This window comes from Muntiacus reevesi, chromosome 1, assembly GCF_963930625.1.
Source record: "Muntiacus reevesi chromosome 1, mMunRee1.1, whole genome shotgun sequence".
In the NCBI taxonomy this organism is placed as follows: Eukaryota; Metazoa; Chordata; class Mammalia; order Artiodactyla; family Cervidae; genus Muntiacus; species Muntiacus reevesi.
Genome location: NC_089249.1, coordinates 218,077,795 through 218,091,923, shown reverse-complemented (window position 1 = coordinate 218,091,923; position 14,129 = coordinate 218,077,795). Strand labels below are relative to the sequence as shown.

Sequence of the window (14,129 nt, the reverse complement as noted above, 5' to 3'; positions counted from 1 at the left end):
CCTGGAGTAGGAAATGGCAACCCAGTCCAGTATTCTTGCCTGGAAAATTTCAAGACAGGGGAGCCTGGTGGACTACAGCCCATGTTGTAACAAAGAATCAGACATGACTGAGCACACAGTGCACACTCTTCATTTAGCCTAGATAATGGGAAGAGGCAGAAGGAATCAGAGGGGCAACAGTCTGGAAGACTCTGGAAGATCTCCTGGTAGCTTCATCTACACACATTACTTACTGGACATGCACAAAGTGGACCACAATTCAGAAAAAAAGCCAACGTTTCCCATTCCATTTTGGAATGGAAGGAGAGCCAGTTTTCCCCAGATTGTCCCATAGAATCTCTCCCCAGTTTTCTTCTCCACATATCCCCAGGAGATATTTTGTCTTGTGGTGAGGTCAGGTGATCAGATAACTTTGAAGGAGACTTCCTTCCCCAAGAGATTTAATTACAAGGGACTGGGAACAAAGATGTTGCGGAAGATGGTTCTCTAAGGATTTGTGAAAACAGAAGTAACTTTTCCTCAGCCACAGCAGAAGGGAGAACAATGGATGGCAGTGAGGGTTGGCAAGGAATAAAGTCTCTTAGATAGATGCTTGACCTAGCCCAGCAAGGAGTTTCTTCCACAGGTGAGAGGCTCTATATTTTCTCCCAATCAGAAGCCCCTTTTCTTCTGGTCTGACCCACTCCCACACTGCTTTCTTGTGGGATGAGGAATGTCTGGTCTCTATGTGCTCTAATTTTTGTTCCTGAAAGACTCTTTCTTAACCCTTAAAGATTGTTGCAGGTTTTAGCATGGAAATCTCGCTTCCAGGTTTTCCTAGATTTCTACATTCTTTCAGACTCGTTTTCTTCCATTTTTAACCAGTCTTAAGTGCATTTCTTCAGAACCATGATGAAAGGCATTTAATATTTTCTCCCTCAGCTTGGGAAGTACCCATAGCACCACAGCTAACTGCTATTTTCATAAGACAGGAGGATATTCTTGAGGTGTTTTGACCACACAAGACTTTATTTCTCCTGGGAATTTCTTTTCTTTACATTTCCTAAGTCCCTCCTGATTCCATTTCAAGCACATTTCCTTTAAGAAGGTTGCAAGATCTTTCTTGCAATGAGAGAGATCCCACTGTAGACCCAACTGACCAATCTGATCAATCCTCCCTGGGTTGTAGAATCTGTTCACCAAGGACATAGGGCTCCCAGTGGGATCTGCCTCTTGACTCTTCAGGCTTCCCTGATGTCATTGATTACCTGGATTCAGGTAAGGCTCTTCCTTGCTGTGTCTTATATTTCACCTCTCTGCTATCAAATGTTTTTTTACCCCACTATCATTCCTGCCATTCTCCTGTTTACAATTTCTCTTAAGGTAGAAAACTCGTGTGGTTAGATTTTACTTCTGAAAAACAATTTTTCCTCTCTTAATGCTTTATTCCTTGGGTAGAACTAGAGAAGACCTGAGGGTTGTTTGATTGAGGTTTTCAGTTTAAAGCTTGGGAGACTGAGACTCAGAAAGAGAAGATTACCTCCTCAGGGTCTCATCACAAGTTTCAGGAAAAGTGGGCATGATTTGTCTTTTCAAGTCTAGAGAGGATGCAACAAAGTCTAGACTACCTGAAATTGGCTGACTCAGGGTACTGGGAGAGTTATCTGCCTGTGATGATATCTGGTTGTTAGATTTTGAAAGACAGGATAAAATCCTCTACTTACATATGTGCCTATATTTTCAACCCTAGAAAACAAATTTCTGCTTGCTGTTCCCCCATACCCTGTATATATATTTTTTCTTTTGGAAGTCCTCTCCACTACCGCATCTAGTTGAATGTCATAGCTCTACTCTCATTTGGAGAGATATGTTTTGATGTGCCTGCTCCCTTCTTTTCCAACCCTGTAGTTTCTTTCTCTTTGATAAAGTTACCCTTTAGGTTTGACTTCCCCCCTTTCTGCTCTCTGACAAAATTCCCAGGTACCTCTGCAGAAATGTCATGTACAGACTTGGGTTCTGGCAAGTCTGATCTGAGTCATGCAGGAAACACTTTCTGTCCTAAAATATCTCCTGCATTGCCCAAGTAAAATCTTATATGTTGCCACCTGGAAAGGCTTTCTCTGGAGAAATATGTACCTCAATCAATAGCAAAGTGTTAGATTACATTATAGTGGGGTTTCCTTTATTAGCAAAGATTAGTTTTCCCAATCAATTCATTAAAAGACATTTACTGAAAATCAGTTGATACATTTGGTAAGTCAGAGTAAACAGTTCAAATTTTCTTTCAACTTGTATATTTTGATTTCTAGTGCAACTAATTTTTTAAAAAACTTATTCTTTTACTGTCCTTCTGCTACCACCTTTGTCCAGAGCATAATAAGAGACAGAGGTTGTAGACATCATAATAATTGCCACTGTGTATAGGGCACTTACTGTATACCAGATGCTAGAGAAGAGGCTTTACATATATTATCCTATTTTACCCTCATTTTATCCTTTAAAGATGATAAAACTGGGGGGTCAAAATGGTTAAGGGACATGCCCCACACAGCCCACAACCATCTCCTGCTTGGACCATCATAGCTAACTACTAGTAGTTACTTCTTTCCCCTGTCTTCTTGTCTGTCTGCCATTCAGTGACTAGGCATTGACCTGCTTCTTTTCTCAGCAGCCAAGGATACCTACCATTTGCTGAGCCTATTCTGTGTGACCTTTTAAACATGTGAACTCATTTAATCTTCATAACCACTGTGGAAGATGATTACACTTGTCATCATTTTATTGATGAGATGAAAGATTCAGTGAGCACTTGCCCAATGCTAATAATTGGCCAAATTCTATCTCTTAACCATGACCTGGTGATATATAAGGTTCCATTCCAACTCCCGAATCTGAACATTCATGGGTAGGCTCCCTCCACTGCCTCCCTATGTGGATCCTCTGCTCAGTCAATAGGCCCAACTTGCCTCCCCCATCAATATTTAGTTTCTTTTCTCTACCTCAAGCTCTGTCTTTTCCCTATCTCTGAAGTATTTAATTGACTTCTGCTAAGTTTGGATATTCCAATTATCCTTCAGGATCCAATTTCCCCTCCTGGGCACCTGGAGGCCTCTCTTGATTCCACAAAATAGTGGAGAACTTCCTCCCTGGTACCCTTAAGAGCAGAGAGACTGCACCCATGGGAATTGCTGGACAGCCACATCCCCTTAGTGTTACATGCTCTTGGGTGTGAATAGGTAACACTTGTGGTGCACACAGAGACCACACTAACAGTCTTTGTGTTCAGTAAACTTAAGTTTGGGGAAATCCATTCTTGAAAGTGTAAACAGCACCACCAGATAAATAATGTCAATTTAGAAATAAAATGCAGTTTCTTTTCACTTTTTAAGAGAATATAATAGAACTGTAGACTTTCTGTCCATGATTGTGCACATAAGCACCAAATTTTGTGTATAATTTCAGGGTTTATAAATTCCTTTTCTGTTGGTCAATAAGGCACTACAATATTAATCAGCAACTTATTAATTCTAGACACCAACTGATATAAGAGGAGAGACCACTGAGGGGGAGGGACTTGATGGAAGAGTCAGAATTTGGGGGTTGGGAGGAAAGATCAACAGGAGTGTCAGATCCCAGGAGAGGAGTGCATCTGCTAATCTAGTCTATTCTCAGCACCTAGAACAGAACATGGCACATTATAGGTGTTCAGTAAGTATCACTTGAATAAATGAATAATCAGGGAAGGCATTCCAGGCAGATAGGATGGCATGAATTCAAGCACAGACTCTGTCCAGTAGGAACCTGAGTGGACTTGGACATATCAATATGGAGATGAAGTTTGGAACTCAACAGGCAGGTCTGGCATGTCGGGATCTGTTGAGTTTGACCTTACAGGGTCTGTGGGTTTCTGCTCACCTGGAAGAAGCCAGGCTCTTGAACATGAGCACAGGCTGTTCCAGTGGGGTTTGGGAAGGAAGCTGGGAAGGGTCAGGCCACTGTACTGCTTCTCTCCAGACTGTAAGCAACTGCCCCTGAGGAAGGACAGAAGAGTTTGAAGACAATCCAGTCTGCTCCACAGCTCTTCCCAGAAGGGCGGGCAGAGCCAGAGACACTGGGCTCTCCTAGCTCCCAGAGTCCCAGAACTCAGAGAGCTCATTGATGTGTTGGTAATGGGAGAGCTCTGTGCCTCTGCCTGGCTGCCCTCTGCACTCAGAGACTCCTTTTCCTGTTTCTTCTCCCATCTGTGCCGTTGTCTTCCCCTGATCCTTCTCTCTCTGCATCTGTGTTCCCTTTACTCACCCTGTCTGTGTTCTCTACTTTCTCTGTCTCTTCTGGGGAAGAATAATTTTTTATATTGGAACACATTCTCTCTTTATATTTTTTTTTTCTATTTGTTTTTTGTGGCTGTTAATCTTGTCTCCTTTTCCATGACATTTTCTCATTATTCCTTTCATCTCTCCCTTCCTCTCCTGATCCATTGTTAATGCTTCTCCTCATCCCTCAGCTCTCTAATCCCTCACCCTCTTTCTTTCACATTTGCATCCTATTGCTCTACAAGGCTTACAATCTTTGCCTGGAATGGGATTATCAATTTGATCCTATGTGCTACAAGTGTGGTGTGTACGGCTAGTTGGCTTTGACAACAAAGAGATCCCCCACAATATCCCCCAAGTTGACATTGAGAATTGTATTTGGCCAATGTTGCTAAAATATAAATTATTTTAAAAAATTTCCTAATGTTTAATTTGTTGAATGTGTCTTAAAAGTTATGTTACAAAGCAAGCTGAAAGAGCAAAGATCTATCACATATGTTAGTTATCTGCTGATGACAATCTTCACTAAAATCCAGAAACACATAAATACATTCTTGTCAAAAAGTCAGTCATTGTAGGTTAAGTTAGAGTTCCTCTTTGACCACTATCCTCACCCAATTCTACCCTTCTCTCCAGAAGTATCCTTTATTATACTCTGTGCCCTTCAGGACTTTATGTATACTTGTTTTTCATATTCCTTCCTCCCCATACTTAATATTCCCAAACCTTATTCCAATTTGGTTAAAGAGTTGTATCTTTGTTTTAGCTTGATTTTCTCTAGTTACTAGTGAAATAAAGCAGTCTTTTTTGCTTATTTTTGCTTTTGTTTTGGTGAAGTAAAGGGTTTATTGCAGGGCATCAAGGAAGAAGAATGCTGTAAAGCAGTTTTTATTTAACGTTTATTTGGATTTTTTCCCCTGGGATTTACTGCTTATTTTGTTTATCCTTTATCTTATTGTATTGTGTTATTCTTTAAACATTTTGAATAGAAAAATTTATGAATTGTTGTCTAATATGTATTTTATAATATATCATATCTTTAAAAATATTTATTTTATATTGGAGTATAGTTGATTTCTGAGGCTTGTTAATTTCAGGTGTCTAGCAAAGTGATTTAATTACACATATACATGTAACTATTCTTTTTTTTCATGTAGCTTTCTTTTTCAGATTCTTTTCCCATATATTATTACAGAGTATTGAGTAGAGCTCCCTGTGTTAAACAGTAGGCCCTTGTTGATTATCTATTTTGCTTACAGTAGTATGTATATGTCAATCCCAATCTCCTACTTTATCTCTCTCCTTCACTTTTCTCCTTTGGGAACTATCAGTTTGTTTTCTAAGTCTGTGAGTCTGTTTCTGTTTGGTAAATAAGTTCATTTTTTAGATTCCACATATTAAGTGATATTTTATTTATTATTACATACTTACTATATAAAATGGGTAGTATATATATGTATACTTCATTCTTTATGTCATATTTAAATGCATCTAGTCTTTGTCCTAGGTCATAAACACATTCTTCCATATTTCTTTTAATACTGTTATTTATTATTTCAGTTCTTTAAGCTTTCAGGATTTATTTTTGTGTGTGGTATGATTAGAGACCTAATTGATTTTCAAAAGAGATGAGCAATTGTTCTACATCATTTATTGAATAGCCCTTCTTTTGTCACAGAATTTAAATGGTATTATTTAAATCAGAATGTAAATTTTCACATACATAGGATGATTCTGGACTTATTCTTTTGTTGGTCAGTTTTTCTATTCCTTCGCTGATACTAGATTTTTTACATTTTGGTAATAGATGAGGCAGTATCACTTTTAACTTTGTTCTGTTAGCCATTTTTTAACCCTTTCAAAATTTTTTTACTCTTTGCTCAAAAAAACACTAATTAAGTACCAACAGGTATCTTGGTTCTCACTTTATAAATTCCCATTAATAATGCTATTGGTTATCAGTTCAGCATTATATTTATGTATTTATTTTAAGTATGTATTATCTCACAAAGAGTAAAATTCAAGAGACACAACATAATATACCATAAAGACTTTCTTTTTCTACCCTAGATTTCAGCAATCTGATTCTTCTAATTCTTTCTTCTGGGGCAAACACTGTTAGTAGCTCCTGTGTTTTATTCCAGAGATTTAATTTATTTGTATATGCATGTATTATATATAAATATCTTCTATGTATGTATGTATATATACACATATTTATATGTATGTAAAATGTAATATTATATATAAATTACTTGTATATATTATATAATATGCAGTATAGTATAATTATATTATTATAGCATAAAATTTACATAGTAATATATAACATAATTATGGTACATAATTATATATTATACAGTATAGCATTTTATATTTACAATTAGATTATATAGACCACATTGTAATGTGCTTTTTTTTTTGAACAGTATTATTTTGGAGTTTTTATCAACACATAATAAGCAATCTCATTCTGTTACTTACTTGAATATTATTCCAGTATTTCTTCATTTTTTCCTCTGTTGCTAGATTGCTTTCAAGCTTTTTTCTACTATAAACAAATCTACACCAAACCATCTTGTCTGTGCATCAACTCATGTATGTGCACATATATCTGTAAAATGAATAAATAGAACTATATTTTTACTAAAAAATCCTCTATCCTCTGAATGCTCCTTTTTCTACTGCACATCATTCTAGTTCATGTTTATAGTATCTTTCCTTATTTCATTTAATGTTGAACGTAAACAGTTTTGTTTCCCTGAAGAGTCTCTTTTTTCATCCATTTTGCTCTGCTGTTGATTTTCCTTTCCTTCTTTGAGGTTGGAAACATTTTTCAAATGTTTGCTGACCCTCTGTTGTCTACCTGAATTAAAATGTGGGGTCAAAAGAAACACGTTGGACACCCTAAGCATGTAGGTGGTAGTTGTGATTTAGTTGCCAAGTCATGTCTGACTCTTGCAACCCCGTGGACTGTAGCCCACCAGGTTCCTCTGTCCATGGGATTTCCCAGGCAGGCGTACTGGAGTGAGTTGCCATTTCCTTCTCCAGAGGATCTTCCTGACCCAGGGATCAAACCCAGATCTACTGCTTGGCAGGTGGATTCTTTCCCAGGCAGAGATACCATGCAAGCCCATGGGCATGTCATTTGTGGCTTCACTTTGAGCGAAATGACTGGACTTTTTTTTTTTTTAATTTACAATGTCAGTATCTTTAGATGTTTTCTGAATTGAGTAGAGGCTTATCTATTTTCCTGCTTAAAGGGAATAAGTCTAGATCTTGGGAACTCCCCCTACCTCCATTCTTGACATGTTGCCTTGTGCTCAGAGTACCATCACCTCCACTGGGCCTCCACTGGGTTTGGAATTATTGGATTCAACCTCTCTGGAGAATTATTCTCCTACTTTCTGCCAGGATGAGGGATGGGTGGGGCCCATGTGTGTGGAGTTCGGAGGGAACTGTGCTCCTTTAGCCAACTTTCAGAAAATCACCTTTTCCAGTCTCACCCTTGCCCTGACTTATAGTCCCTTAGCCATCTTAGGTCTGCATGCTAGTTACAATCCACCCATTTATTTGAGGTTCTAAAAGCTTTGTTGTTCTTGTCTTTTCTTGTGTTCAGATTTTGCTCGTTACCCTCTTTCTAGTAAGATTTTTTGAGGAAACAAAAGTTGAGTATGTTCAATCAGCCATTTAATTCAAGAAGTGGAGTTCTTGGGACTCTGAATGCTGAGGATGATATTTAGTTAACCTTAGGTTTCTAAGTTAAAAAACTATAGGGCTTTTTTTTTTTTTTTTTTTTTTTTTTTGCCACACCACTGCGTAGCTTGCGGGATCTCAGTGGCTCAACGAGGGACTGAACCAGGGTATGGGAGTGAAAGCATAGGGTCCTAACCACTAGGTTGCCAGAGAACCCTCTGTAGGGTTATTCTTATGTATATCCTCTCTTCTTTCTATGCCACCGTACAGAATTCTTCTTGCAAATACAGTTCATCTGTGTGAGTCTTTGTTCAATCCCTTCACCTTTGCTAGAATAAACCAGGTCCCAAGATTTTCTCTGTACCAGTTCTTTCCTTCTGCTGGCACAAACGATCAGTTTTGGTTTTGCCCCTCTCTTTGAAGAGTTACTTTGAGGTCTATGCTCACAGGTGTTCTTTTCCACTTTTTTCTTCACCTTGCTCAGTTCCTACTGCTTCTGGTGACCCTGACAATTTTACTCAGTGAGTTCTTCTTTAAGTTAACTCCAACTTCAGTCAACATGGACAGTGTTTCTGTTCTTGATCTCCTTACTGTGTTTGAGTGACTTTTGAGAGAATTCCAGCTGTACACTGTTATTTCAAAACTGCAAGTGTTGTGTTGAGAATTTAATCATGATTACATAGAAATAATAGAATAATTTTGGGGAGAATTTGCATCCTTACAATTTTGAGCTGCATAGCTTTCTTCAGGCCTTCTTTTCTGTTTTTAAGTTATGTTTTATAATTTTTATTTTTTAAATTTTTTATTTATTTATTTTATGTTTTATAATTTTTAGAATCAGCATTCTTTCCTAGGTACTTCACAGTTTTTTAAAAAATATTTTTAAAAATTTATTTATTTATTATTTAGGGCTGTACTGAGTCTTCATTGCTATGTGTGGGTGTGGGCTTTCTCTATTCGTGATGAGCAGGGACTACTCTTCACTACTTGTGGTGAGTGAGGGCTATTCTTCAATTGTGTGAATGGACTTTCCATTTCGGGAGCTCTTCCTGTTGCAGTGCATAGGGTCTAGGCACTCGGGCTTCAGTAGTAGGATGTGAGCTTGTAGTTGTGGCCTGCAGGCTTTAGGGCATGCAGGCTTCAGTAGTTGCCACACACAGGCTCAGTAGTTAGGGCTTGCAGGTTCTAGAGTGCTGGCTCAGTAGTAGTGGCACATGGGCTTAGTTGCTCCGCAGCATGTGGAATCTTCCCAAACCAGGGAACAAACCCACGTTCCCTGCATTTGGAGGTGGATTCTTATCCATTGTGCCATCAAAAAAGTCCCTACTTCATAGTTTTTGCTGCAATTGTAAATATTTTTTTTCCACTTTTTAATTGCTTAGTGGTATTGTGTGAGAAAGATACAGATTTTTGGCTGTTGATCTTATACATAGTATAATGTTACTTTAAAATTGTTATATTTCTATATTTCTAAATAGAAAATGTGTAAAAAACAAAAGTTTGGAGGGAGATAACTCTTAACCCCACTATCTAGGTGGAACCACGTGGTTAATATCTTGGCATATTTCTCCCAGTATTTTGAAATACAAAAATGCTCATTGATATAAACTTTTTCTTCAGTATCTATTAAAAGGTCATAGGTATCTCACTGACAACATATTATTTTATAAGTTAATCATGCCATAATTTACTTAGGTTTTCCTTTGGGTTGGGCTTTTGGGTAGTCCTGTTTTTCACTTTCTATGTTTCCCAGAAAATATTTTATGCTTTTATATTTGAAAAAAATCAATAAACCTCCCACTCTCTCACTTTCCCCACTTGTGAAATAGGAATAATCATTATTCTTTCGAAGCAGTTATGAGGATTGAATGCTAGAATGTGACAGTGCCCGACATGGTACCTGGTACATGAGAAATGATCAAGTTGCATCAGCTGTTGTCATTTCTGTACTACTAGGCATTGATTAAGTTGTTACTTTCGATCTTTACTATCACTTTACAAGACAGTTGTTATCCCAATTTAAGATGAGAGAACAGGTTCAGAAAGACTATAAGTGACTAGGTCACAAAATTGGTAAATGTCTTTTCTGCTTTAGTAGTTTTTCCATGAAAAAGCAAATCCTTTACTGAACTTCAGGAGCAGCAGTGTGGGCTAGAGACAGATCCAGCCTACCAAAGGTAGAAGCAGTGTCCGTTTTAGTAAAAATAGCTTAACATTTGCTTCTCAATTATGTGCAGAAAGACCTAGAAGCTAAAACAACAACAGCAGCCTGCATGTTTATTAGCATTCTTTCTCTTGAGAGAACATATCTGTTACTCTAAGCCAGGTAACATACAAAGAGGGAAAAGTTTTGTGAAAAATGTTAATGACTTTAGTAATATGGCACTGAATATAAACCTCCTGCTTTCAGATCACAACCTTCTGTCTGGCACATCCTTCTGCAGGAACAATGGCCTTGGTGAAAAATCAGACTTGCATCTCCCACTTCATCCTCCTAGGCCTGTTCAACCACACACCACTGCACCTCCTTCTCTTTTCCACCATCATGGTCATGTTTCTGGTGGCCCTCTCGGGCAATGGGCTCATGATCTTCCTCATCAACACTGACTCCCATCTACACAGCCCCATGTACTTCTTCCTCAGCTGGCTGTCACTCATGGACCTCATGCTCATCTCCACCATTGTACCACGGATGGCCATCGACTATCTCCTGGGCCATGGCTCCATCTCCTTCACAGGCTGTGGGTTCCAGATCCTGTTCTTCCTCACCCTCCTGGGGGATGAGTGCTTCCTGCTGGCTTTCATGGCCTATGATCGCTATGTGGCCATCAGCAACCCACTGAGGTACTCAGTGATCATGAGCCGCCGTGTCTGCTGGCTCATGGTGGCAGGATCTTGGCTCTTTGGCCTGGTGGATGGGTTGTTTCAGGCCATCTATACCCTGAGCTTTCCATACTGTGGCTCTCAGGAGATCGACCACTTCTTCTGTGACATCCCTGCAGTGCTTAAGCTGGCCTGTGCAGATACATCCATTTATGAGGCTTTGATCTATGTGTGCTGCATCCTCATGCTGCTTCTGCCCTTCTCTGTCATCTCCGTCTCCTATCTGCTGATCTTTGTAACCGTGCTCCGCATGCGCTCTGCTGAAGGTCGGAAAAAGGCCTTTGCTACCTGTTCCTCCCACATGGCAGTCGTCTCTCTCTTCTACGGGGCTGCCATGATCACCTACATGCAGCCCCAGACCTACCACTCCTCCAAGCAGGACAAGGTGGTCTCAGCCTTCTATACCATGATTACCCCTATGCTCAACCCACTCATCTACAGCCTGAGGAATAAGGAAGTGGCTGGTGCTCTCAAGAAACTCCTGGGGAGGTGTCCATGTGGTGGGGGACAGGAATAGCATGGCACTGCCACTGCTTATACAGCTCTGGGCCCTGGGAACCTGGCTTATTCAACTGTAGTTTGATTGAAAGAGGTATGAACATGCCCCACTGAAAATAAAAGTCATTCTCTGACCAGAAGCAACCAGATTAGCACATTAATTCAATAAATCCTGTCCATGCTGAGTATAGGCAGTGTAAGAGCTTTTGGGATTACAAAGACTAAAAGACACAGATTCTTCAGCCCTCAGGTGCTGGGAGAGTGGGCAGGTGACCACTCTCAGTTGTGTTCCTCTCAAGGAATTGTCCATGCTGCGGAGAGGCACCTTGCTAAAGCCCATGGTTCTCCTTGGAGAGCTGTCTGAATCTCATGACTGGTAATATAGGATATAAATGTCTGACTGCCTTGTCTCAGTTTGACCCTGAAGGGACAACCGAGCTCCAGAGCTCCCCAAATTCAGTCTCCCCATAGGATCATCTGAGGAACTGCAGACGACTTCTTCTTGCATCCAACTTTTCTTCCTTAACCCTCTTCTTTCACCAGAATTTTTAATTCTGAGAGCATTCTGTAATAAACTTTTTGCTTGCAAAGCATGTCTCAGTCTACTTCTGCGAAACTGACCTATGACTCAGGAATAATGGTGATTTAAAGCTGAAATAGCAAAATATCATCATGTACATGCACTCACGGCATGTGGGCATTAGGAGGGGCTCCTTTTATGGTTGATTTGAAGAGAAGTAAGAAATTAAATCATGGAAAGACCTTAGACAAGTTAAATGCAAGAATTATAAACTCAAATGACCACAGGTTCAGAAAGGAAGTGTTAATCAGAGAGAACCACGGTAGAAACAGGTTAAAGGGAACACCCACTCCTAGACAAAAGCCAGTTGGCAGCTCTTCTGCCCATGTTGTGGATAAGTTTTGAGTTGGAAAGGAGATTAAGTGAAAGTTGGTGTAGGCTGGAGGAGCAACCATGGTTGAGCATCACAGTTGGGTCATGGGAACATAGAGGACAGCACTCAGCACATTGAGCAGGAAACAAGAGTAGAGAAAGGTGTTAAAGAAAAGAAAGATGTGCACAACTGGATGCTAGACAGGAAAAGAAAGGCTTTTACAGCTCAGCCTCTCTACAGTGCCTGCTAGGATAACTCAAGATCTCCAGGTGAGCAGACAGTTGGCTCTACTATAGAGCCCACACAATGAGGGCAACATCTGTGAAGACTCACTTTAGAACGTGCTTAAGGATATGGCATCAGAAGCCTGGAAAGAGCTCCTCACCAACTTTGGAATACAGAAGGAGATTGGAATGCATTTTTTACAGAGACTCGCTGAGAGAGACAAGTGTGTGCATGCATGCGTGCTCAGTCATGTCTGACTCTTTATGACCCCGTGGACTGTAGCTCGCCAGGATCCCCTGTCCATAGGGTTCCCAAGGTGAGAATACTGGGGTGGGTTGCAATTTCCTTCTCTAGAGAGATATAAGAATAAGAATAAAATAAAATAAATATAAATCTCCCCTTGAAAATTAGCCCCAAAGCAAGCAAGAATCAGAAACATAAGCCCAATTAACACTAATTCATTCAAGATGAAATTCATACTATAGAAGATTAAATGAAGAATTTAAAATAGTATCTTTAAAAATTCAATTACAATTGATTTATAATATTATGTTCCTGGTGAACAACATAGCAATTCAATATTTTCTTAGACTATATTCCTTTTAAAGTTATTATAAAACATTGACTATGTTATGATGTACTGTACCTCACACTGAACAACAATAACAATATTTGCTTTATATATATGTGCTCCTATATTAGGTTTTACATTTTAATGAATGCTATATACTCTGTTCATGCTGATCCCTTTATCATTTTATTATGCCCTTCTTAGTCTTTTATTCTAGATTTTTTTAAATTTAATTTTTAATTGGAGGAAATTTGCTTTACAATGTTGTGTGGGTTTCTGCAGTACAACAATGAGAATCAGCCATAACTGTACATATATCCCATCCCTCTTTACCCTCCCTCCACTTTCCCGATACCACCCCTGGAGGTAATCACAGAGCACCAGTCAGGGCTCCCTGGGTTATATAGCAATTTCCCACCAGTTATTTTACATGTGATAATGTATATATGTCAAAGGTACTTTCCCTGGTCAACCCATTCTCTCCTTCCCCCGCTGTATTCACAAGTTTGTTCTCCACAACTACATCTCTGTTCCTTCCCTGCAAATAAGTTCATTAGTATCAGTTTTCTAGATTCTATATACATGCCTTAATATATGATATTTGTTTTTCTCTTTCTGATTTACTTCACCCTGTATAACAGGCTCTAGGTTTATCCACTTCATTACCACCAACTTAAATTCTTTCTTTTTAATGGTGGAGTAATATTTCATTGTATACATGTACCACATCTTCTTAATCCATTCATCTGTCAGTTGACATCTAGGTTGCTTCCAAGTCCTGGCTAATGTAAATAGTGCTGCAATGAACATTGGAGTACATGTATCTTTTAAAATGTAGTTTTCTTGGGCTATATGCCCTGTAGTGGGATTGCTGGGTCATATGGTAGATTTATTCCTAATTTTTAAAGAAATCTCCATACTATTTTTCATAATGGCTGGACCAGTTTATATACCCACCAAGAGTGCAAGAGGGTTTCCTTTTCTCCACATCCTTTCCAGCATTTATTGTTTGTAGATTTTTTGATGACGGCCATTCTGACCAGTGTGAGATTAATACCAGTCACTGTATTA

General features: G+C 39.2%; 1 protein-coding gene across 1 annotated transcript; it reads left to right on the top strand.

The window, feature by feature from the left end:
• Window positions 1–10,437: 10,437 nt before the first annotated feature.
• LOC136157411 (olfactory receptor 2V1-like) lies at window positions 10,438–11,749 on the top strand. Its single transcript, XM_065919312.1, has 2 exons — window positions 10,438–11,360; window positions 11,620–11,749. Exons 1-2 carry the CDS (start codon window positions 10,438–10,440, stop codon window positions 11,747–11,749), a joined length of 1,053 nt encoding a protein of 350 aa, XP_065775384.1.
• Window positions 11,750–14,129: the final 2,380 nt, after the last annotated feature.

What these genes read in the sequence shown, in the direction of transcription:
- LOC136157411 (XM_065919312.1), top strand. Translation starts at nt 10,438, where the DNA reads ATGGCCTTGGTGAAAAATCAGACTTGCATCTCCCACTTCATCCTCCTA. An exon ending in CTCAAGAAACTCCTGGGGAG is followed by an intron (nt 11,361 to 11,619) that starts GTGTCCATGTGG and finishes TTCAGCCCTCAG; the next exon opens with GTGCTGGGAGAGTGGGCAGG.